The sequence below is a fragment of the Sebastes umbrosus genome, chromosome 1 (genome assembly GCF_015220745.1).
Source record: "Sebastes umbrosus isolate fSebUmb1 chromosome 1, fSebUmb1.pri, whole genome shotgun sequence".
In the NCBI taxonomy this organism is placed as follows: domain Eukaryota; kingdom Metazoa; phylum Chordata; class Actinopteri; order Perciformes; family Sebastidae; genus Sebastes; species Sebastes umbrosus.
This window is the reverse complement of record NC_051269.1, coordinates 28,799,425-28,820,159: the sequence shown is the minus strand read 5'-3', so window position 1 is coordinate 28,820,159 and position 20,735 is coordinate 28,799,425. Positions and strand designations below refer to the sequence as shown.

General features: G+C 43.5%; 1 protein-coding gene across 7 annotated transcripts in view; it reads left to right on the top strand.

The window, feature by feature from the left end:
* LOC119490457 (low-density lipoprotein receptor-related protein 1-like) overlaps nucleotides 1–20,735 on the top strand; it is a 115,820-nt gene that overhangs the window by 88,180 nt on the left and 6,905 nt on the right. For 4 of the 7 annotated variants that reach the window (XM_037773905.1, XM_037773876.1, XM_037773893.1 and 1 more), the window contains exons 43-82: nucleotides 95–299; nucleotides 474–666; nucleotides 3,150–3,275; nucleotides 3,993–4,121; nucleotides 4,216–4,335; nucleotides 4,425–4,538; nucleotides 4,643–4,792; nucleotides 5,058–5,180; nucleotides 5,286–5,402; nucleotides 6,268–6,396; nucleotides 6,510–6,632; nucleotides 6,741–6,881; nucleotides 8,102–8,289; nucleotides 8,389–8,572; nucleotides 8,654–8,739; nucleotides 8,831–8,950; nucleotides 9,122–9,309; nucleotides 10,071–10,276; nucleotides 10,369–10,557; nucleotides 10,637–10,785; nucleotides 10,880–10,973; nucleotides 11,073–11,189; nucleotides 11,289–11,408; nucleotides 12,138–12,260; nucleotides 13,703–13,828; nucleotides 14,400–14,516; nucleotides 15,222–15,328; nucleotides 15,419–15,551; nucleotides 15,658–15,780; nucleotides 15,875–15,997; nucleotides 16,937–17,077; nucleotides 17,168–17,305; nucleotides 17,427–17,546; nucleotides 17,710–17,975; nucleotides 18,091–18,272; nucleotides 18,395–18,501; nucleotides 19,516–19,635; nucleotides 19,782–19,958; nucleotides 20,042–20,182; nucleotides 20,272–20,445. In XM_037773905.1, coding sequence (XP_037629833.1) covers nucleotides 95–299; nucleotides 474–666; nucleotides 3,150–3,275; nucleotides 3,993–4,121; nucleotides 4,216–4,335; nucleotides 4,425–4,538; nucleotides 4,643–4,792; nucleotides 5,058–5,180; nucleotides 5,286–5,402; nucleotides 6,268–6,396; nucleotides 6,510–6,632; nucleotides 6,741–6,881; nucleotides 8,102–8,289; nucleotides 8,389–8,572; nucleotides 8,654–8,739; nucleotides 8,831–8,950; nucleotides 9,122–9,309; nucleotides 10,071–10,276; nucleotides 10,369–10,557; nucleotides 10,637–10,785; nucleotides 10,880–10,973; nucleotides 11,073–11,189; nucleotides 11,289–11,408; nucleotides 12,138–12,260; nucleotides 13,703–13,828; nucleotides 14,400–14,516; nucleotides 15,222–15,328; nucleotides 15,419–15,551; nucleotides 15,658–15,780; nucleotides 15,875–15,997; nucleotides 16,937–17,077; nucleotides 17,168–17,305; nucleotides 17,427–17,546; nucleotides 17,710–17,975; nucleotides 18,091–18,272; nucleotides 18,395–18,501; nucleotides 19,516–19,635; nucleotides 19,782–19,958; nucleotides 20,042–20,182; nucleotides 20,272–20,445 — 5,729 coding nt within the window. The remainder of the gene's footprint in view (nucleotides 1–94; nucleotides 300–473; nucleotides 667–3,149; nucleotides 3,276–3,992; nucleotides 4,122–4,215; nucleotides 4,336–4,424; nucleotides 4,539–4,642; nucleotides 4,793–5,057; nucleotides 5,181–5,285; nucleotides 5,403–6,267; nucleotides 6,397–6,509; nucleotides 6,633–6,740; nucleotides 6,882–8,101; nucleotides 8,290–8,388; nucleotides 8,573–8,653; nucleotides 8,740–8,830; nucleotides 8,951–9,121; nucleotides 9,310–10,070; nucleotides 10,277–10,368; nucleotides 10,558–10,636; nucleotides 10,786–10,879; nucleotides 10,974–11,072; nucleotides 11,190–11,288; nucleotides 11,409–12,137; nucleotides 12,261–13,702; nucleotides 13,829–14,399; nucleotides 14,517–15,221; nucleotides 15,329–15,418; nucleotides 15,552–15,657; nucleotides 15,781–15,874; nucleotides 15,998–16,936; nucleotides 17,078–17,167; nucleotides 17,306–17,426; nucleotides 17,547–17,709; nucleotides 17,976–18,090; nucleotides 18,273–18,394; nucleotides 18,502–19,515; nucleotides 19,636–19,781; nucleotides 19,959–20,041; nucleotides 20,183–20,271; nucleotides 20,446–20,735) is intronic. The other 3 variants (XM_037773911.1, XM_037773885.1, XM_037773866.1) reach the window with 1 other exon arrangement.

The window sequence follows — 20,735 nt, the reverse complement described above, 5'->3', positions numbered from 1 at the left end:
ACATTAATTCACATCACAACCTCCTTGCATTCAAAACAATTCCTAAGTAAGGTCACAAACATTCACATGTACTGATTTTTATTCTCCCCTGCAGCCTCATGTTTTGGACCAACTGGAATGAGCAGTCTCCCAGTATCATGCGTGCCACACTGTCTGGTTCCAACGTCCTTGTGATCATTGGCAATGACATCCGAACCCCTAACGGCCTGGCCATAGACCACCGCGCTGAAAAACTGTATTTCTCTGACGCCACTCTAGACAAGATAGAGCGCTGCGAGTATGACGGCACTCGCCGCTACGTGAGTGACATGCACACTCACATGCACACACATCGTGCTGCGTAATGGAAACTGTTGTACTACAGTATGATTGTATTATTATTATCGGGTTGCCATAATAACAGTTTATCATTTCAAGTTTGCTGCAGGGCTGAATGTGTGAGGTCATGACTGTGGATGTGCTTCCCCCTGCAGGTGGTGTTGAAGAATGAGCCGGTCCATCCGTTTGGCCTGGCCGTGTACGGTGACTACCTCTTCTGGACTGACTGGGTGAGGAGGGCCGTGCTTCGGGCTGACAAATACACAGGAGGAGACATGAAGGTGCTGCGTGCCGACATACCTCAGCAGCCAATGGGCATCGTCGCTGTGGCCAACGACACCAATAGCTGTGAGTTTTTTACACAGTGAGGGATCCAGTTGGCTGTGTGTATGTGTGTGTGTTACGCCCCACCCTTGCTCACTGACCCAAATCAACCACAGAAAACATCTTTAAAACACTCAAATCCATAGGACTTATTAACAAAGACATACAAACAAGACAATAAAAACTCATAGGCTGCGGTCGAAAACAATTTTTTGCTTAGGAAGGTTCCTAACGGAGTGAAATGACCTGGAAGTATCTCAGTAGCAGCCGTGATAAGAGCTGTTTGAATTCTCTAAATGCTAAGGAAAGGAGCTTCAATGCTTCCTTTATTATCTCCTTTAGCATAGGATACACTGGACCATCCTTTACCAAAGGAAAGGTGGTAATGCCGCCCCACAATTCCTTGCGGCAGCAACATTTAAAGCGACGCACCATTCTGCCATTCATGAAAACAAACAATATACTTATCTTGCATATTATCTTCATACAGTCATATATTAACAGGATTCATGTTGATAAATATGAATGGACAGTGACAACCATTTAGTTTCACTTTATTTTTAATTCATTAATTAAGTATTTAGAACATGTAACAAATGCCTAAGTAAAAAAAACTAAACAAGAATAACAAATAAAATTAACAATAAACATATAGCAAACTGTCAATTAACAAATAATCAACATAGATAAATATTACATGTCAGCCGTGTGTGTGTCATGACTGTTCCGAACTGTATAGTGTTTTTTAATGCGTAGGACTGGGTAATATGGATAAAATCCTTTGTATGAATGTATTTTGTGTAGTTGAGCAGACATTTGTAGAACTTGAGGTAATGTCTTTAAATTTTATTACAGCACAGATTATAGTTTGTTACCTTCCCTGATTAGGTAACAATAATAATAATAAAATAAACTCAAGGAAAGAGAAGCATGGACAACCAAAGTTAAACAAAAGTGACAATTTATTGATAGTGTACGAGCCAAAATGTGCATTTAGCCTGTATTGTTTATTATCATTTGTTTAGGCCACACACGTTCTTTTTGGTTACTATCATTTCCGGTAATTGCCACCAAAAGGGTGTGTTTTTCACTTTATTTACCTGTGCACTTGCACGGCAGGATTCAGACAAAGAGGGTGAGTTAGGCTCAGACATTTTCTGTTGACCGTCACGTTTCATCATCTACTTTAGTTATTCCAGTTAGCCTAAGTTATTGCTTGTCATTCTTTTCATTTAAATAAGCAACATAAATGCATCTGGACTTATGGATTTCTTGGAACAGGTCACAGTAAAGAGCCTTCTTAGCATCTTAGCAGCTTTTGATTGATAGTAGCCACTACAAACAGTAAAATCAAATGAAATGCTCACAATGACCAACTGAAATCTACTTTCTACAAGGAAAGCAGCACTAAGAAACAAAAACAACAAATAAAGTCTTAACTCAAAAGACCGTAGCACAACACGAATAAACACCCCCCCTCTAGAACGGAGCTACCGACCCCGGTACACACTTACTCAACCGACGTCAACCAACACACACACGCCACCGGCCCCGTCTGCTCGTCTCTCCGGTCTCTTAACCACTCGGCCCTAATGAGTGATTGAGCCCAGCCGCCGTACATCCACTCACTGCAGCTGCATGGCGGGGTGAGGGCGGCACCTGAAGAGACACAGGAGAGAGAGCAGAAAGAACACACACAACACATATATATAGTTCCTTGGTGATAACACCACAAATCAAACTAATTAACTGAAAGGTTTTAGTATGGGCTGTAAGTGTTGTACCTAAACACACACAAAACACAAAGATGTTTTTCTGTCCCAACAGAGCAGTTAATGACAGAAGTAATCTAGGAGTGACACTGCAGCAGATGAGTTGATGACATTTTACAGAATGGGCCCACCTGACATTCACAACCCCAACATCGGCTCGATATCACCACAGACACACACACACAAACACACACACAAACACACACACGAGTGCCTGCTGAATTGCTGTTCTTCACTTCACAATCCATACGTCTCCGCCTCTTTCTCCAACTCATCTTGTTCTACATCTCCCATCGTCTGTATCCTTATAAATCAATGCTGCGCTGCGTTTTTTTTCTCTACCGTTATCGTTGGCCATCTTCCTCCCTCAAGTTGCCTCATTCGGTAAACTCTGTCACGCTCCAATACCCTCAGCGACCATACGAGCCGAGAGCCCGCGGTAATAGCTGCAAATCCCATTTAGATTGAGTCACATTGAATTATGCATTCAGCGGAGGCAGAGCCATTCGCCACATTCATGCAGGCGTATCTGTCTGCTGATGTGGATGCACACATGTAGGCAGAGGGGTGGGGTGGTGTTGCTTGTGTGTCAGGAGGGTGGATGTGGAAAGTCTTAGCCAACTGTGTGTATGTGTGTGTGTGTGGGTGTGTGTGTGTGTGTGTGTGTGTGTGTGTGTGTTAATATGTGCAGGTTTGTGTGGCTAAACTTCCCTAACTTTCCTCATCTCTTCATAGGTGAGTTCTCACTGTGCCGTGTTAACAACGGAGGGTGTCAGGACCTGTGTTTGTTGACCTCTGAGGGAAGGGTCAACTGCAGTTGCCGTGGCGACAGACAGCTTTTGGAAGACAACACCTGCATAGGTAATATATAATACAAATAATAAAAAAAAGAAGTTTGATTAAACACTAGGACCGCCGTAGCTTACTCAATTTAACAGTGTGGTTCCAAAATCTTAATTATTCCGTCACTGTATGATATGTTTCCCTCCTGCACTGACTTTTCCTAAATACCTATTCTGCACATGCCTGTATTGTCATATTGATTGAATAACATTTAGAAAAAACAAAAAGATGGATTTTTTTATGACAAAAGCCCCCTTTAGTTGCCAGGAGTAGAGCAGATTAATGTTGGTACTCTCCTCCGACTTTCCTCCGGCAACCGAACTGACGCATTCTAACTGTTAGATAAGCTGTGTGCAGTGTGTGGGTCTGCGTATCGACTGCACACAGCGTCACAATGCGCTAAAGAGGTGGAGACTGATGAGGCATTATTGGCCGATCAGCACGAACCAAAAGATACAGATGCTCTTTGGCGAAGGATTTGGAGAAAATCGTACCCCTAAAGAGCCTGGCGGTTCAAGTGTTAAAAAAAACTTTAGAAGCCAGAGAAGTGATAACATGTAAAGTTTAAAAAAAGTCATCTTCTCCACACTATTTTATTAAAGTATTTTGTATTTTTAATCAAAAGACTGAATCAGGCTTTGAATGGATTTGAACAAGCACAGAAGGTTTTCCATGCTGCGTGCCTCAGGGGAAGGCAACTCTTCCTAAGTGCATTTTTCTGTCTTTGTCTCGCAGCTCTCAACACTACATGTAACAACATTGATGAGTTTGAGTGTGGAAACGGAGATTGTGTTAACTACACGCTGACTTGTGACGGCATGGCCAACTGCAAGGACAAGTCTGATGAGAAACAGTCCTACTGTGGTGAGTGGAACCGTTCTCTCAGTCAAAACAGTGTCATCCATATTTCTTGTTGACATTTCTAATTTGAGTGTGTCGTTTCTCGTCTGGTTCTCAGCCAACCGTGTGTGCAAGAAGGGTTACAGGCGGTGTGTGAACACCCGCTGTGTCGGGCATAGCTCCTGGTGCAACGGGCAGGACGACTGCGGAGACAATTCTGATGAAGTCTTCTGTAACAGTGAGTCGATTAAACAAGTTCTTCCCGCCTGCAGTCGTGTGACATTTTCAAATTATATTCCACCTAAACATCGTCTCTTGTTTTGTCAGCCACGCTGTGCACAGCCGATCAGTTCCAGTGCAGAGACGGAGGCTGCATCACCAACTCCAGCAAGTGCAACCAGAAAGTGGACTGTCAGGATGCCAGCGACGAGATGAACTGCAGTAAGTTAAAATCATCCGAATCATTCAGAATCTCTAACTGTGAGGGAACACTTTCTCCCCGGCTGCGGTATAAAGTAGTGCTGCTCTCTTTTTTTGTTTTTAAGCTGCCACGGACTGTTCCAGTTACTTCCATCTGGGAGTGAAAGGAGTGACATTTCAGAAGTGCGAGTTCACCACGCTCTGCTACGCCACTTCATGGCTGTGTGACGGAGCTAATGACTGTGGAGACTTCTCAGATGAAAGAAATTGCCCAGGTATTTTATACTCGTATTTTCTGTACATGCAGTATAGCACGTAAAAAGTGAAATTATTTTTCCACAGATGGATTAAAGCTAGAAGTCCAAATTGGATTATTCCAAACGGAACAAAAACAACGAATGTTTTCATCCATTAAATTGTGGTTTGGGAGGAAATTCTCCTTGAAAACATTGCAGTGTAAATTCAGTTTTCTATTTCTTTCCTCATGCTGGCTTAACTCCTTCATGTTTTTCTTCTTTGACTTTTCCATCACTCTACCAGGGAGCGGTAAAACAAAGTGTCCAACACCCTTCTTCGCCTGTCCTAGTGGACGTTGTATCCCTATGAGCTGGACTTGTGATAAGGAGAATGACTGTGAGAACGGCGCGGACGAGGCTCACTGTGGTAAGTTTAGATACTAGAGCCCAAACAAGCTGCACGTCAACCAGACCGTTACTTTGTTTTGACGCTTGTGTTTTGCACTTCATGCATTCTTCTCTGGACCTCTAGATAAATTCTGCTCAGCCTCTCAGTTTGAGTGTGGGAACCACCGCTGCATTCCCAACCGCTGGGTGTGCGACGGAGCCGACGACTGCGGCGACAGCAGTGACGAGGACAGCAAGTGCAGTGAGTGTTGGGCACAAACCTTTAAACCTTTCGTGAATGCAAATACAAGAACAATTAGCGCTGACGTATCTAGCACCAAAGATATTTTGACAGCAGTAGATTCTGTGGAAAAATATAAAACATACATTAACATTATTAAACTTGGAGGAATCATCTCATTTGTGGATATTATGAGACTCTTTTAACTAGAGCTTTAATTCAGCTGGTGACTACTGCACAACACTCAAGTGAAATATGGACTAAAACATCGGCGTGTTTGTAAAGAATTTTGTTTTTTGTGAGCTTTAAACAATCATTCTGGCTCTGAAACATTCCCAGAATATAATTATTAGTGCTGTCAATCGATTAAATATTTAATCGTGATTAATCACATGATTGTCCATAGTTAATCACGATTAATCGCAAATTAATTACACATTTTTTATCTATTCAAATGTACCTTAAAGGGAGATTTGTCAAGGTTTTAATGCTCTCAACATAGGCGTAAGAAATATGCTTGCTTTATGCAAATGTATGTATATATTTATTATTGGAAATCAATTAACAACACAAAACAATGACGAATATTAAGTAAGTAAGTTTGAGGCATTATTTAACCTGCTTCTTTCGCAGCAAGCTAGTATGACATGGTTGGTACCAATGGATTCCTTATGTTTTCTAGTTTCATATGATGCTAGTATCTTCACTATAAAAGAAAGATCAATTGCATTAATGTGTTAAAGAAATTAGTGGCATTAAAAACAAATTTGTGTTAACGCGTTATTATGGCATTAACTCTGACAGCCCTAATAATTATCTGATATATATCTGGTATATTCAATACTCAGGGCATCAAATCATTTTCAATAACCTCTTTCCATCACAGAGACCAAAACCTGCAGTCCCGAGGCGTTCCAGTGTCCTGGATCACATATGTGTATCCCTCAGCGTTGGAAGTGTGACGGGGATAAAGACTGTCCTGATGGCGCCGACGAGAGCGTCAAAGCTGGCTGTGGTGAGTGCAGGCTGGGGCTGGATTTGGTCAAAATAAGAACATTTTAATAACCCAGAGAGACTAAGAAAGAGATAATTTACCTTATTCACGCTCCAAATGTTTTTATGTCTCAGTGTTCAACAACACGTGCAGCAGCAACGAGTTCATGTGCCAGAACCGACAGTGTATCCCCAAGCACTTTGTGTGTGACCATGACAGCGACTGCAGCGACGGCTCAGACGAGTCCCAGGAGTGTGGTGAGTGGAACCATGACCTCTTATTCCTGACGGGGTGATTTTAAAAAAGCTCTCTCCTCCCCCTCGCTCTCCACAATGAGTTCACCCTCGTGTCATTTCTCGCCGCAGAATATCCGACATGTGGAGCCAATGAGTTCCGCTGTGCCAACGGACGCTGCCTCATCCAGAGTTCATGGGAGTGCGATGGAGACTTCGACTGCCACGACCAATCAGACGAAGCCCCCAAGAACCCACGATGTACCGGGCCAGGTTAGTTCCACACAGCCTTTTCTTTTATTTATCTATTTATCTAATTGAATCAGTACATTAATTGACATTGACAAGTGTTATATAATTATGCCAAATTTATCTGCAGTGGTGGAAAGTAACTGATTACATTTACTCAAGTACTGTACTTAAGTACAATTCTGAAGTACTTGTACTTTACTTGAGTATTTCCATTTCTTCTACTTTATACTTCCACCCCACTACATCTCAGAGGTAAATATTGTACTTTTTAATACAAAATATAATCAACTTATAAATGATGGATGTATTATTATAAATTAAACTACCCAGCAGTATTTAATGTAATTAAAATGAGCTCCACCTTTACTAGCTGCAACATTAAAGTAATGAACACATCTATGCATCAGTAATTATAATAAAATTATATAATTAGGGCTGTCAATCAATTAAAATACTTAATCACGATTAATCACGATTGTCGACAGTTAACTGCGATTAATCGCAAATTAATTGCACATTTTTCATCTGTTCAAAATGTACCTTAAAGGGAGATTCATCAAGTATTTAATACTCTTATCAACATGGGAGTTTGCAAATATGCTTGATTTATGCAAATGTATGTATATATTTATTATTAGAAATCAATTAACAACACAAAACAATGACAAATATTGTCCAGAAACCCTCACAGGTACTGCATTTAGCATAAAACAATATGCTCAAATCATAACATGGCAAACTGAAGCCCAACAGGCAACAACAGCTGTCAGTGTGTCAGTGTGCTGACTTGACTATGACTACAAACTGCATGTGATTATCATAAAGTGGGCATGTCTGTAAAGGGGAGACTCGTGGGTACCCATAGAACCCATTTTCATTCACATATCTTAAGGTCAGAGGTCAAGGGACCCCTTTTTTTAAAATGTCCATGCCAGTTTTTCCTCACCAAAATTTAGCATAAGTTTGGAGCGTTATTTAACCTCCTTCACAACAAACTAGGATGACATGACAAAGGACAAACATCATGGCGCATACAGCAGATCAACAGTACAGAAAGCGATCATGGAGAAGGCACATCCAGTATAAGTACTATGTTAATCCACATAAAAGTGAAAAGTGTTGTTATATTTCTGGCAACTGGAAAGCCCTCTCAACAGCTGTGACAGGAAATAATTCCTGAGGCTCTGAAATGATATCAGCCACACTGGTTGACATTTTTCTCATTTCATTTCTTTCCACAGAGAAGAAATGCAACGACACCGCGTACGCCTGCAATAATGGAAACTGTGTCAACGAGACGTTGCTCTGTGACCATAAGGACGACTGTGGCGACGGCTCCGATGAGCTGAACTGCTTTATTAACGAGTGCCTGAACAGCAAACTGAGCGGCTGCTCCCAGCTCTGTGAAGACCTCAAAATAGGCTTCAAGGTAAGTGAACACCGTGAAACTCTGACTTGAGCTCTCTCAGTAACAGCACGCGCTGTTGCTTTACCTGCTCCGTACTTTGCTCCCCCTCCCCCCTCACAGTGTAGATGCCACCCTGGCTTCCGTCTGAAAGATGACGGGAAGACGTGTGTCGACATAGACGAGTGCACAACCACCTATCCCTGCACGCAGCGCTGCATCAACACGCACGGCAGCTTCCACTGTCTGTGTGTGGAGGGTTTCATGCTCAGCCCTGAAAACCCCACCATATGCAAATCCACCTCCGGTAAGAAACATGACAAGATTAATAACATCCAGGAAGTGTTTCAGGTAAATCCACTCACACATGACGTTTCCCTCCCTGCAGATGAAGAACCCTTCCTGATCTTCGCCAACCGCTACTATCTGAGGAAGCTCAATTTAGATGGCTCCAACTACACGCTGCTCAAACAGGTGAGACTTGCAGATACAGTATGTCCTTTTGAAGGGCTTAGAAACGGGTTTATCGCCGGCCCAGACTGATGCAGCTTCCGTGCTTTGACAGGGCTTGAACAATGCCGTGGCTCTGGACTTCGACTATCGCCAGCAGATGATTTATTGGACAGACGTGACCACCCAGGGCAGCATGATCCGACGCATGCACATCAACGGCAGCGACGTTCAGGTCAGTGTGGATATAGTGGACGGTGAAATGTGCTGATAATACCCTCTCGGTCTTAACATTCATCTTCATTTGTATGCATGCATTGGCAGCGAAAACCCAGGAAAACATAATTGAATGCCTCATTGTGAGGCACAGATTCATTCAAGGATATACCGCTTTCTCATTTGTTAGGTCCTTCATCGCACATCACTCAGCAACCCAGATGGTCTGGCAGTGGACTGGGTGGGAGGAAACCTGTACTGGTGCGATAAGGGACGGGACACTATCGAGGTGTCAAAGCTGAACGGAGCTTACCGGACAGTTCTGGTGAACAGCGGCCTTAGGGAGCCACGTGCTGTGGCTGTGGACGTACGCTACGGGTAAGAGTGACACTACACAACTTTTCAGAAAGTAGTAGCAAAGGGAAAGTTTGTTTCATTGTGTTTGGATGCAAGATGGGTGCATTTTAACAGCACCATCAATTCATGTACTGCTGAGTTAAACTGCTATTTGTGCTATAGAACGTAACCACCATGGAACAATCAGAAAACAACTTTCCTTTCTCTCATTCACAGAACGATAGCGCTGTCTGTCTCTTCTAACGTTACCGCTCGCCCTCAGGATCTTTCTCTCTCTTTTCTCTCTCTTTTTAATGAGTCGGGAGGCCGACAGCAAAGCCTAACTTACCTTTCAATGCTATCAAACAAAGAAACGTGTTCTCCCCTTGTTCTAAAATGGTCTTAAATCAAACTAGAGTATTTCCTTGTTTATGAATGAAGCGCTACATGAGTTGAAGTTGTTGAAGCCGTTGAAGCAGCCAGTCATCCCTGCGAACCCCACCTTAAAGTAACGGTACTTTCAGAAAGTACTACCCCCGACCAGGACCTTTTTAGGGGGTAAAAAGGCCCCGGATAATGTCCCCGGAACTTAATTTAGACCCTGGTCCCTGTGGTCAAAACTCAATGAGTTCCTCAAAAGGTTCCTTGTTCAGGGGGAAAGTTCCTGCGGTGGAACCGGGTCTTTAGTTGTCAGTTACATGCAGTAAATGTCATTGTTTTTGTTAACAAACGAGACATCTGTAACCCAGTGGGTGTTAAATTCTGTTTATGACCAATAAGCTAATACAGCACATCCCTGACAGGTACTTATACTGGTCAGACTGGGGTGACACCCCCCACATAGGAAGGATCGGGATGGATGGCTCCAACCGGAGTGCCATTATTGAGGATAAGATCACCTGGCCCAACGGCCTCACGCTGGACTTTATCAACGACCGCATCTACTGGGCTGATGCTCGAGAGGACTACATCGCGTTCGCCAGCCTGGATGGAACCAACAGACACACAGGTAACACACACATAAACTCAACTGGAGTGTCTTTGTGCACTTCTCCAGTTGTAGTTACTGACTTCCTTGTCTTTGTGTCTGTGCCCCTGTAGTCCTCGTTCAGGACATCCCCCACATCTTTGCTATGACTCTTTTTGAGGAGTACATCTACTGGACGGACTGGGAGACAAAGTCCATCAACAGAGCTCATAAAACACTGGGAGTCAACAAGACCGTGCTGATCAGCACCTTACACAGACCGATGGACGTCCACATTTACCACCCGTACCGCCAGCCTGAAGGTAAAACCAAGACACAAGTTACACATGTAAATCTCCATCCATGTCCCGGACCCTGTCTGATCATCTCCTTGTTCTTTAGTGGCCGACCACCCGTGCCAAGACAACCAAGGAGGCTGCAGTAACCTGTGTCTGATCTCACCTGGAGGCGGCTACAAGTGTGCCTGTCCCACTAACTTTTACCTGGCAGCTGATGGAAGACAGTGCTTGTCCAACTGCACTGCAAGCCAGGTGAGCCAGCTTGAGGCTGCTGTTTCAGCCTGTATTAACACAACATTGTTAACTTGAAGAAAAAATAAATGCTTTTCTCTTCTGTCCCTTTCAGTTTGTTTGCAAAAATGACAAGTGCATTCCGTTTTGGTGGAAGTGTGACACTGAGGACGACTGCGGGGATCGCTCCGATGAGCCTGCAGACTGCCGTGAGTGATGATTGCAGAATGATGACAATAATCGTGATAATATATCATCGTTGTTTTGTTTTTTCTGGTTAATAATGTGCTGTGTTTTTGTCACCGTAGCTGAGTTCAAGTGCAGACCGGGCCAGTTCCAGTGTGGTACGGGCATCTGCACCAACCCGGCCTACATCTGCGACGGGGACAATGACTGCCAAGACAACTCTGATGAGGCCAATTGTGGTACGTGCACCCACACATGCTAAAATCATTTTAATATTTTTCCAAGGTTTACCCATAATAACCCACATCCTTTTTCCTTTGTTGTCGTTCTGTTTCCAGACATCCATGTGTGCCTGCCAAGTCAGTTTAAATGCAGCCACCCCAGTCGCTGCATCCCTGGCATCTTCCGCTGCAATGGACAGGACAACTGTGGCGAGGGAGAGGATGAGAAAGACTGTCGTGAGTCTCAGTGCCCTTCTAGTGTCCTTAGGCCCTCTGTTAGTTTTCAGTTTTTGCCCTGCGAGGATGGTGACCTTGGTACAATGTTCATTTATCTGAACACGTTGGTCCAGAGCAAGATATCTCTACAACTTTACAAACAGTAGTTTTAAACCCAACCGTGTTGTTTTTTCCTAAACCTAACTGTGTGGTTTTGTTGCCTAAACCTAAAGTGACGCCAAGGGGCGTGACAAAGCGGCAGTATGTGACAAGTTGGGATGAGAATATGTTGTTTTGTCCCCACTGGATGAACCCTACTGTTTATAGTGACCCCTTTGACCTTTCCTCTATCGCCTCCGTGAGCCACAGTTTCCACTTACACATACTGTATCTCAGAATCTAATGAGTAACCGGGACATTGCTGAACACTGTCACGCCCCCCCAGAGGATCTCTGCCCATTTTTGACCTTTCCTTTAGCGATACCCTGAGGCCAAACGATGCTGCATAACGTAATTGCCATGACATTTGCTGAGCGCATTCATGAGATCACATGAACTGTTCTGCAGTGCCGTCCTGAGGTCCAAATTTACATTTTAGCACCTTTAACTGCGAGGCTGCAAGAAGAATAGCAAAATCGAGGGCCCTTTAGCAGGACTTTAGCATTGTAGTCATTTTAATTTGTGAAATTTGTGATGTAAGTAGCTAAATTCTTCTGTATTTAGCGGAGTATCTGTCTGTTTCTTGTGCAGCGGAAGTGACGTGTGCCCCCAACCAGTTCCAGTGTGCCATCACCAAGCGCTGCATCCCACGGGTGTGGGTGTGTGACAGGGACAATGACTGTGTGGATGGATCTGACGAGCCGGCCAACTGCAGTAAGACGCAGCTCATTACTGCACAAAACAACACCTCTGCTTAAGAAATGAGTCTCCTCTACAGCATGAACACGGTTCTCTAAGAGGACCTGACTGATTATATTGATGGGAGGCTCTGGAGGTCAGTAACAGAGGTGTGGACTCGAGTCAAATGACTTGGACTTGACTTGAATTTGACTTTACTTGCCAAAATCAAAAAAGACTTGCAAGTCGACTTGGACTTTAACACCAATGACTCGTGACTTCACTTGGACCTGAGCCTTTTTTACTTGAAAATACTTAATACCTTCCGCCAAGAACAAAGATGAAAAAGTTATTTAAACACTTTTGTTGTTTATTGCTGAATCCCCAAAAAGTGGTGTTTTTTTTGTTGAACTGCTGAATATTTTTGGGACTTGAACTTACACTGAATTCTCCAGATCCACTTTTTTGAACCAATCCGACATTATCCCATAAAATTGAAGGAGAAAACCATTAAGAACTAACGTTACGCTACTGAGCACCAGTTTGCGTCAGTTACTCTGTGGTTAAAATGGCATTACATTTGGTGAAGAGCGCATTATGACTTAATTAGGACTTGAAACTCAAAGTTTAGGACTTAGGACATGTCAGTCATGACTTGGGAGTTGAGTGCAAAGACTTGAGACTTATTTGTGACTTGCAAAACAATGACTTGGTCTCACCTCTGGTCAGTAATAGATGAAAATTAAATATAGAGAATATTGGGTAACACTTAATTTTACAGGACCGCAAATTTCATGGTAATAGGTGATAATTAGCAAGTAACCTATTTGAAGTTTCTTTGGCATTACTGCCAAATTATCCCAATATTTACCTCAAAATGTATCGAAAATTACTTTATAATATAAACATTGTTTAATAATTATATTCCGCTAGATAACTTCTTTGAAATTTCTTAAAAAACTGTGAATCATGACATTAGCTACCAGGTTACATCTGTGTAGACAATAAGTCACACAATGGTGAGATTTGTTTCTGATCAGAAGTGTCTTCTACTAGTTTTGGTTTTCCACCTCCGATGAAGAGCAGCCCCTTCTCAAGCCTAAAGGCCCTATTTTAACCATTATATGCTATTTTAGCATATAATTATTAAATAATGTTTATCATAAAGTTATTTTCGATAAAGTAAATATTGGAGTAATTTGGCAGAAATTTCAAATAGGTTACTTGATAATTATCACCTGATTACCATAAAATTTGCGGACCTGTAAAATGAAGTGTTCCCGAATATTGCACTGGCTTTTGGAGTTTAAAACAGAAACAGCCACAGCAGATTATTCAGTTGGTCATTATTGAAGCTTAATAATAACATTGTTATCTATTTGTTATCTGTTAATTCTGTTACATAAACCGAGTGAATAAGCCTGTATTACCACGTCCAGTGTCAGTGCGCCTAATCCATTAAATCCTCTTTATTGCAGCTCAAATGACATGCGGCGTGGATGAGTTCCGCTGTAAGGACTCGGGGCGCTGCATCCCGGCACGCTGGAAGTGTGACGGAGAGGATGACTGCGGAGACGCTTCAGACGAGCCAAAGGAAGAGTGTGGTAAGGACAGAGTGGCAGTAGTAGTAGTTTTGACATTTCAATTTGATTTTAGTTTAGTTTTAGTTTGTTTGTTTGTTTGTTGTTTGTTAGGGCCAGGTGTAATGTCTCAGTAGTATTTAGATATATACTTACAAAATACATGTTAGAACTGTGTAGGAATGGCCATAATGTTGAATTTTTGCTCTACTTTAGTGTCCGATGTGAGGCAATTGCGGTATAGCGTCACCTCCTGGAAGGTCAAATCTGTTCAATTTCTGTGGTTCAATGTCACACGAGAGTTGACGAAAATTCATACTGTCTCCTTTTTTAAGTAGTGATATATTATAGCTAAAAAAAATAAAACTGACTGGCTTTTATTCTATTTTTATTAGTTTTTTACCTAAGCAATATCGTTTAAGTTTACTTTTAGTCTTTCTTAAAGGGTATCGTTTTTCATTTAGTTTAATTTCACTAACAATATTTTTCACTGCTTATTCTTCTTTATTTTTAGTTTCAGTTTTAGCTCACTATAATAACCTTTGTTTGGGTAACGGGACCGCGTTTGTACTTATCGTGTCTGTTTGGTGCTCAGATGAGCGGACGTGTGAGCCGTACCAGTTCCGCTGTAAGAACAACCGTTGTGTGCCGGGCCGCTGGCAGTGTGACTACGACAACGACTGTGGGGACAACTCTGATGAAGACAAGTGTGGTAGGTTCCCCCTCTGTTTTTCTTACTTTGCTGCTCGCTCACACAACCACAGCTCACTGCCTGTATGAAATAATAATAATATAATATGAGCTCTACTGTAAGCAGACTGTTCAGATGCAGCAGGATATAGTGGTAAGCAATGTATCACCGTTCACTGTGTGTTTGTCCGTTATATTGACTCAACTACACGCATGGTTGAGACTTTGATTTCTTTTTTGCGTTGATGAGTTCTGTGGCCATTTGCACATCTCACATCATCTCATGTCTATTTTGCATTTCACACTGGCCTGTTGATGTGAGCCAGAGGTAGGTGTTTTCACAGTTTCAATCCATCCACAACCTCAGCTACCCCGGTCCTTCGTGTGCCCCCCAGCTTCTCTTTTGTTCTGTGAGCCTTTTCCCTTCCTTTTCAACCCCACTAGCTCCTGTTCTCCTCCACTACATGCAGTACAGACTGTTGCACCATCCCCACCTCTGTGCCCCATGAGTCAATCCTTTGATATGAATTACCAGCCTTGTTTTATTCATGTACGTCTGGCTCTCCCCAGAGCAACCCTGTGCTCTTTTTTGCAGTCTGCTCTATTCCCACCTTTCTCTTCTCTTTTCCCTTTCCCCAACGCCTCTCCTTGCTCCTCGCTTCTACTCTCTGTTCCCTGCTCGATCATCCTCTCTCAGCCTCCTAAGCTGTCTTCTCTCTGTCCTCAGTGCCTCGTCAGTGTTCGGAGAGCGAGTTCTCCTGCACAAATGGTCGCTGCATCGCCGGGCGCTGGAAGTGCGATGGGGACCACGACTGTGCTGACGGGTCAGACGAGGTAGCGCTCAATCATTTCCTTCCTGACTGACATTCTGCTTTGAAATTTAACACACTGTAGAGGCACTACTAACTCTTTGGTTTGGTCCAGAATGGCTGTGATGTGAAGTGTGACAGCGATCAGTTCCAGTGCAAAAACGGCCATTGCATCGCCATCCGCTGGCGCTGTGACGCCGATGTGGACTGTTTGGATGGCAGCGATGAGGAGAAATGTGACAGTGGTGGTAAGAAACACACGCTTATTTGTCTCCTGGATGCTTATGTATCAGCAGCAGATGTTTATGTGTCATGTATTCCTCTTTTTCCTCTTCTCTCACCGCCGTGTTTCAGTGGGTAGACACTGCCCCCTGGATGAGTTCCAGTGCAACAACACTCTTTGTAAACCCCTGGGCTGGAAGTGTGACGGCGAGGACGACTGTGGAGACAACTCAGATGAGAATCCAGAGGAGTGTGGTGAGAATCACTGCGTTTCAATAGTCAGTATTCCTGAAGACCACTTGATGCCTTCTTCTCTCTTTCTTAATGTTCCTCTCCTTCTGTTCCTTAGTTAAATTCCAGTGCCCGCCCACAAGGCAGTTTCGCTGTCATAACGATCGTGTGTGTCTGCCTTTGTCAAAACGCTGTGACACCGTCAACAACTGTGGGGACGACAGCGATGAAGTCAACTGCTGTGAGTTTGTTTACCCTTGTTTGTCAGTTTTTTTCAATCATTTCAAAGAGAGACAAAGTCTTACTTATCCACTGTAAAGTTACATTAACAATTCAAGAATGCATTTTATTTAAGGGAGCTTTCACACCTAACCTGTTTGGTTTGGTTAAAACAACTTCAGGTCTATTTACCTGGTTAGTACAGTTCATTTGAGCTGGTGTGAAAGCTGTCAATCAGACTCTGGTGCAGACTAAATAACTGAACCAAGACCACCTGAAAAGATGGTCCAAGTGGACACTAGTGTGGTTTGTTTGTGTTGTGAAAGCAAACAAACAAACTACAGGATTTTATGATAGCAGATATTTGATTTTAGCACGATTTCAAAAGCTAAACTACAAATGAACTCATGTGCTGATCGTGAAATCTGTTCAGGAAGTGATCTGTATTTAAAACCATGTCAGTGTGGATAAAACTGCTGTGCCTGTATCCGACTCTGCACTTTGTCAATTCATTAACTCCATTAAAAAGTGTGTCAACGATCCCACAGTACGCTGATCATGCGCTCCCCGACACTCGGACTATGCGTTCGCACCAGTCATCTGGGAGCGTTAAAATGCTGCATAAACTTCTGTCAGTCACCAGAATCTGATTTCCCCCGGTGGATCCTGATGATGCAGGATGATAATCGCCACAACTGCCCAATCAACAAGTTACTTGTCAGTCTGTCTTCATGTTTACTCCTCTTAGTCCATTTGTAAAAAGTCAGAGTGAACAGGAACTGAACCAGAACTAAAACGCAATAATGTATAATTTTTTCCCTTGGTCCGGACCAAATGAACCGAACTACAGGTGTGAAAGCACTCTAAATTGCAATAGGATAGGACTCCTAAGTCATGGATCGGGATGACTTGTGCACGTAATGAAGGTAATGACCTCTCTGTGACCCCTGTACTCCTCCAGCAGCACCTCCTCCCACACCAGTATGTCAGAAAGACGAGTTCCAGTGCTCTAATGGCCGTTGCATCAGCTCTGTCCTGCGCTGCAACTACTTCAATGACTGCGAGGACTACGGCTCTGATGAAATGAACTGCAACAAGAAAGGTGTGTTGTGTCACAGTATGGATGTGTTAATGTAAATTCTGCGAGGCTGTCGGGTGTGAATGCTTGAGTGACCTGTTCCTGTGCTTGCAGACACGGTGCTGAATGACTGCCGCAGTAACAGGACGGTGTGTGGAGATGGAGATGAAGCTCACTGCCTGGTGAACGGCACCGACTCTTTCTGCTCCTGCAAACCCGGCTTCAAGTCCAACGGACGAAACAGATGTGAAGGTACGGATTTCTCTGCCCTATGCTCCATTTTGCACGTGTCTTCTCGTGTTTGGGGGGTCACAATCTGCTCTACAAGACTTTATGTGTAATGAGGATCATGTGGCCTCGGGGTGTTTCACAGATAAGAACGAGTGTACGCAGTTCGGAGTGTGTTCCCACATCTGCAACAACACTAAGGGTTCCCACAAGTGCAGCTGCCATAAGTACTTCACCAGAATCAATGACACCTGCAAGGCTGATGGTGAGTACTTCCACCAAAAAATGACGCATCTTAGCTTTCCAAGCTTCTGTATGTACTGTGTGTCCACTGAATTTTTCATGCCTTCATTTCTCACATCTCTGCTCTACTACAATGATCGGTTTGTCCTTTTCCCGGCCTGACATAATTCCCTCTGCACCCCCAGCTCCGAGACAAGTGCTCTACATCGCCGACGACAGCGAGATCCGTAGCCTGGACCCTTCCATGCCAAACTGGCGCTATGAACAGGTCTTCCAGGGCGATGCCAACGTGCGCATTGATGCCATGGACCTGCATATCAAGGAGAACCGCATTTACTGGACAAACTGGCACACGGGGCGGATCTCCTCCTATGATTTGCCATCTTCCTCCTCCTCCCCCAATAGCAACCGCAACCGACGCCAAAGTGAATCGAGGGTCACGAACGTGGAGGTAAGCATGTGTATATGTGCTTGTGCGTGCATATGATGTAAACACAAACAAGACAGGGCAGTTGCGTCCAATTTTGGAGGGTCTCATTGCTGTTTCTCCGTCTCTCTGTGTTCAGATCCCTGATCTGAAGATGCCCCGTGGCATCGCTGTGGACTGGGTGGCAGGGAACTTGTACTGGACCGACTCTGGTAGAGACGTCATCGAGGTGGCCCAGCTAACTGGAGGACGCCACCGCAAAACCCTCATCTCCGGCATGATCGATGAGCCTTATGCCATTGTGGTTGACCCCCAGAGAGGGTGAGCGGGTCTTGGGAGACCGGGGCGTGATGACACAGGAAAAATGAGCTACTTTTAGAAAAAATGTTGATTTGATTGTGGTAACAGCATCATTAATGGAGCTTTTCCATGTCGTTCATTAGGAAAATGTACTGGGCAGACTGGGGGAACCATCCCAAGATTGAAACAGCTGCTATGGACGGAACGATGAGAGAGACGCTGGTGGAGGAAAACATCCAGTGGCCGACTGGTAAAACATGCACACGCAGACATAAATACTTCTCCTTTAGGGGTGGGAAACACCAGAGGCCCCACGATACGATGTTATCACGATACTTAAGTCATGATACGATCTACAATGCGATTTTAAACCTTTTGTGATATGCTGAGTATTGCGATAAGATATATAACGATTTATTACCTTTTTTCAACTGCAAATGAGGCAGTTTGTCAACATCTGTTTTATCTAATAAGATACAGTTTTCACTCTGTTCATCTCAGAGGTTAGAGGTCAAGGGACCCCTTTGAAAATGGCCATGCCAGTTTTCCTCACCAAATTTTAGCGCAACTTTGAAGCGTTATTTAGCGTTCTTCCCGACAAGCCAACATGACATGGTACCAATCGATTCCTTAGGTTTTTTCACTCCAGCTTAAAGTCTGAGCCCGCTACAACCTGAGAGACAGAATAGCCGTTGGAATGTTAAGAAGTTAGTAGTTTATATAATAAAAGATCGATATTTGACGGCCGTGTATTGATACAATATTATTATTAATTATTATTAAATATCGCAATACTATGCTGTATCGATTTTTCCCCCACCCTTATTCTCCTTACAAGGTTACAAGGTTCATTTATTTGTCATTTTTATAACACAGGGTTGCACAATGAAATGTAAGTTGTAGCCCCTTCACACAACACACATATACAAATACTTAAATTAGAATGGATAAAATGAAATAGAATAAAACAATATATACAGTTACTTATATACATATATACATACATACATACTGTATATAGCTAGAGAGACTTTGGTTTATAGTGGGAATGAGAGTAGTGCGGTATGGTAATGTGAAAACCAGCATAACAGAAAGTTCCATGTCATTTATTTATGGTAGAGTGTGGAGGATGAGGATGAATCATCTGCTCTATTCTAAATACAAAGTGTGAATCTTTAATCTTTCAAACCTTTCTAACACTGCTCTCTCGCTATCTTTCTCCATCTCTCTCTCTCTTTCTCTCTCTTTCTCTCTCCCCGTACAGGTCTAGCGGTGGACTTCTTCAACGAACGTCTGTTCTGGGCTGATGCTAAGCTCTCCGTGATCTGCAGTGTGAGGCTGAATGGCAGCGATGTGGTCGTGGCTGTAAACAGCATTAAGAACAGTTGAGTGGCACATACTGTAATCCATACATGTTGTAATCCATACCAATGATCAGTCTTTGTGGGTGGACAATGCAATGATGTGTATTTTAGCATGTATACTGTCTGTGTGAAGCTTCCTTAACATGCCTCCTCTGTCTCTACTCAGAGATCCATCACCCCTTCAGCATCGACATCTTCGAGGACTACATCTACGGCGTCACCTACATCAACAACTACGTCTTCCGAGTGAATAAGTTTGGCAGAGGCCCCATTGAGAACCTGACAACTGGCATGAACCACGCCACCGATATATCTTTGTACCACCGCTACAAGCAGCCCGAGAGTGAGTAGAAAACAAGGACAGTGAAGAAGAGATGCCTAGTTCCTGTTTTTTTAATACTGGTTCTCTCTCTCCGTCTTTGTCAGTGATTAATCCCTGCGACAGGAAGAAATGTGAATGGCTGTGTCTGCTGAGCCCCAGCGGACCAGTCTGCATCTGTCCCAATGGACGCACGCTGGACAACGGCACATGTGTGGAGCTGCCCACTCCCACGCTGTCTCCTATCTGTGAGTAATACACACTACCAGACACAGAACACACACACACACACACACCTGTATCCGAACTCATTGTGTATGACTTCCATCATCTGCAGCTCCTCCCAGCGGTCCCTGCTTGGTTCAGTGTATGAACGGAGGCAGCTGCTTCCTGAATGCCCACAAGCAGCCCAAGTGTCGCTGCCAGCCTAATTATGGAGGAGACCGATGTGAGATTGACCAGTGCAGGGACTACTGCAAGAACGGAGGCACATGCACACCTTCCCCTACAGGTAACATCTGGACATTGCAAGCTGGTTTTGGCATTTTTTGTGTCATCTGTCTTTTGCTTGTACAGTATAAGATAATTAAAGTTAAAGGGTTACTTTAGTATTGTTTTTTCAAGCTATTTCCCCGTGTGTTTGTGTCTGAGTGACTAATGGGGGTAACAATTTTTTAAATAGGCCCTTTTCACAGCAGCCATTCTGACATGTCATAACAGCGTAAACACAGGTGTAATTGATGAAATGAATAGTCCCATTTTATTTATCTGCATCTCTTCTAAATGAAACAGGGCGAACAG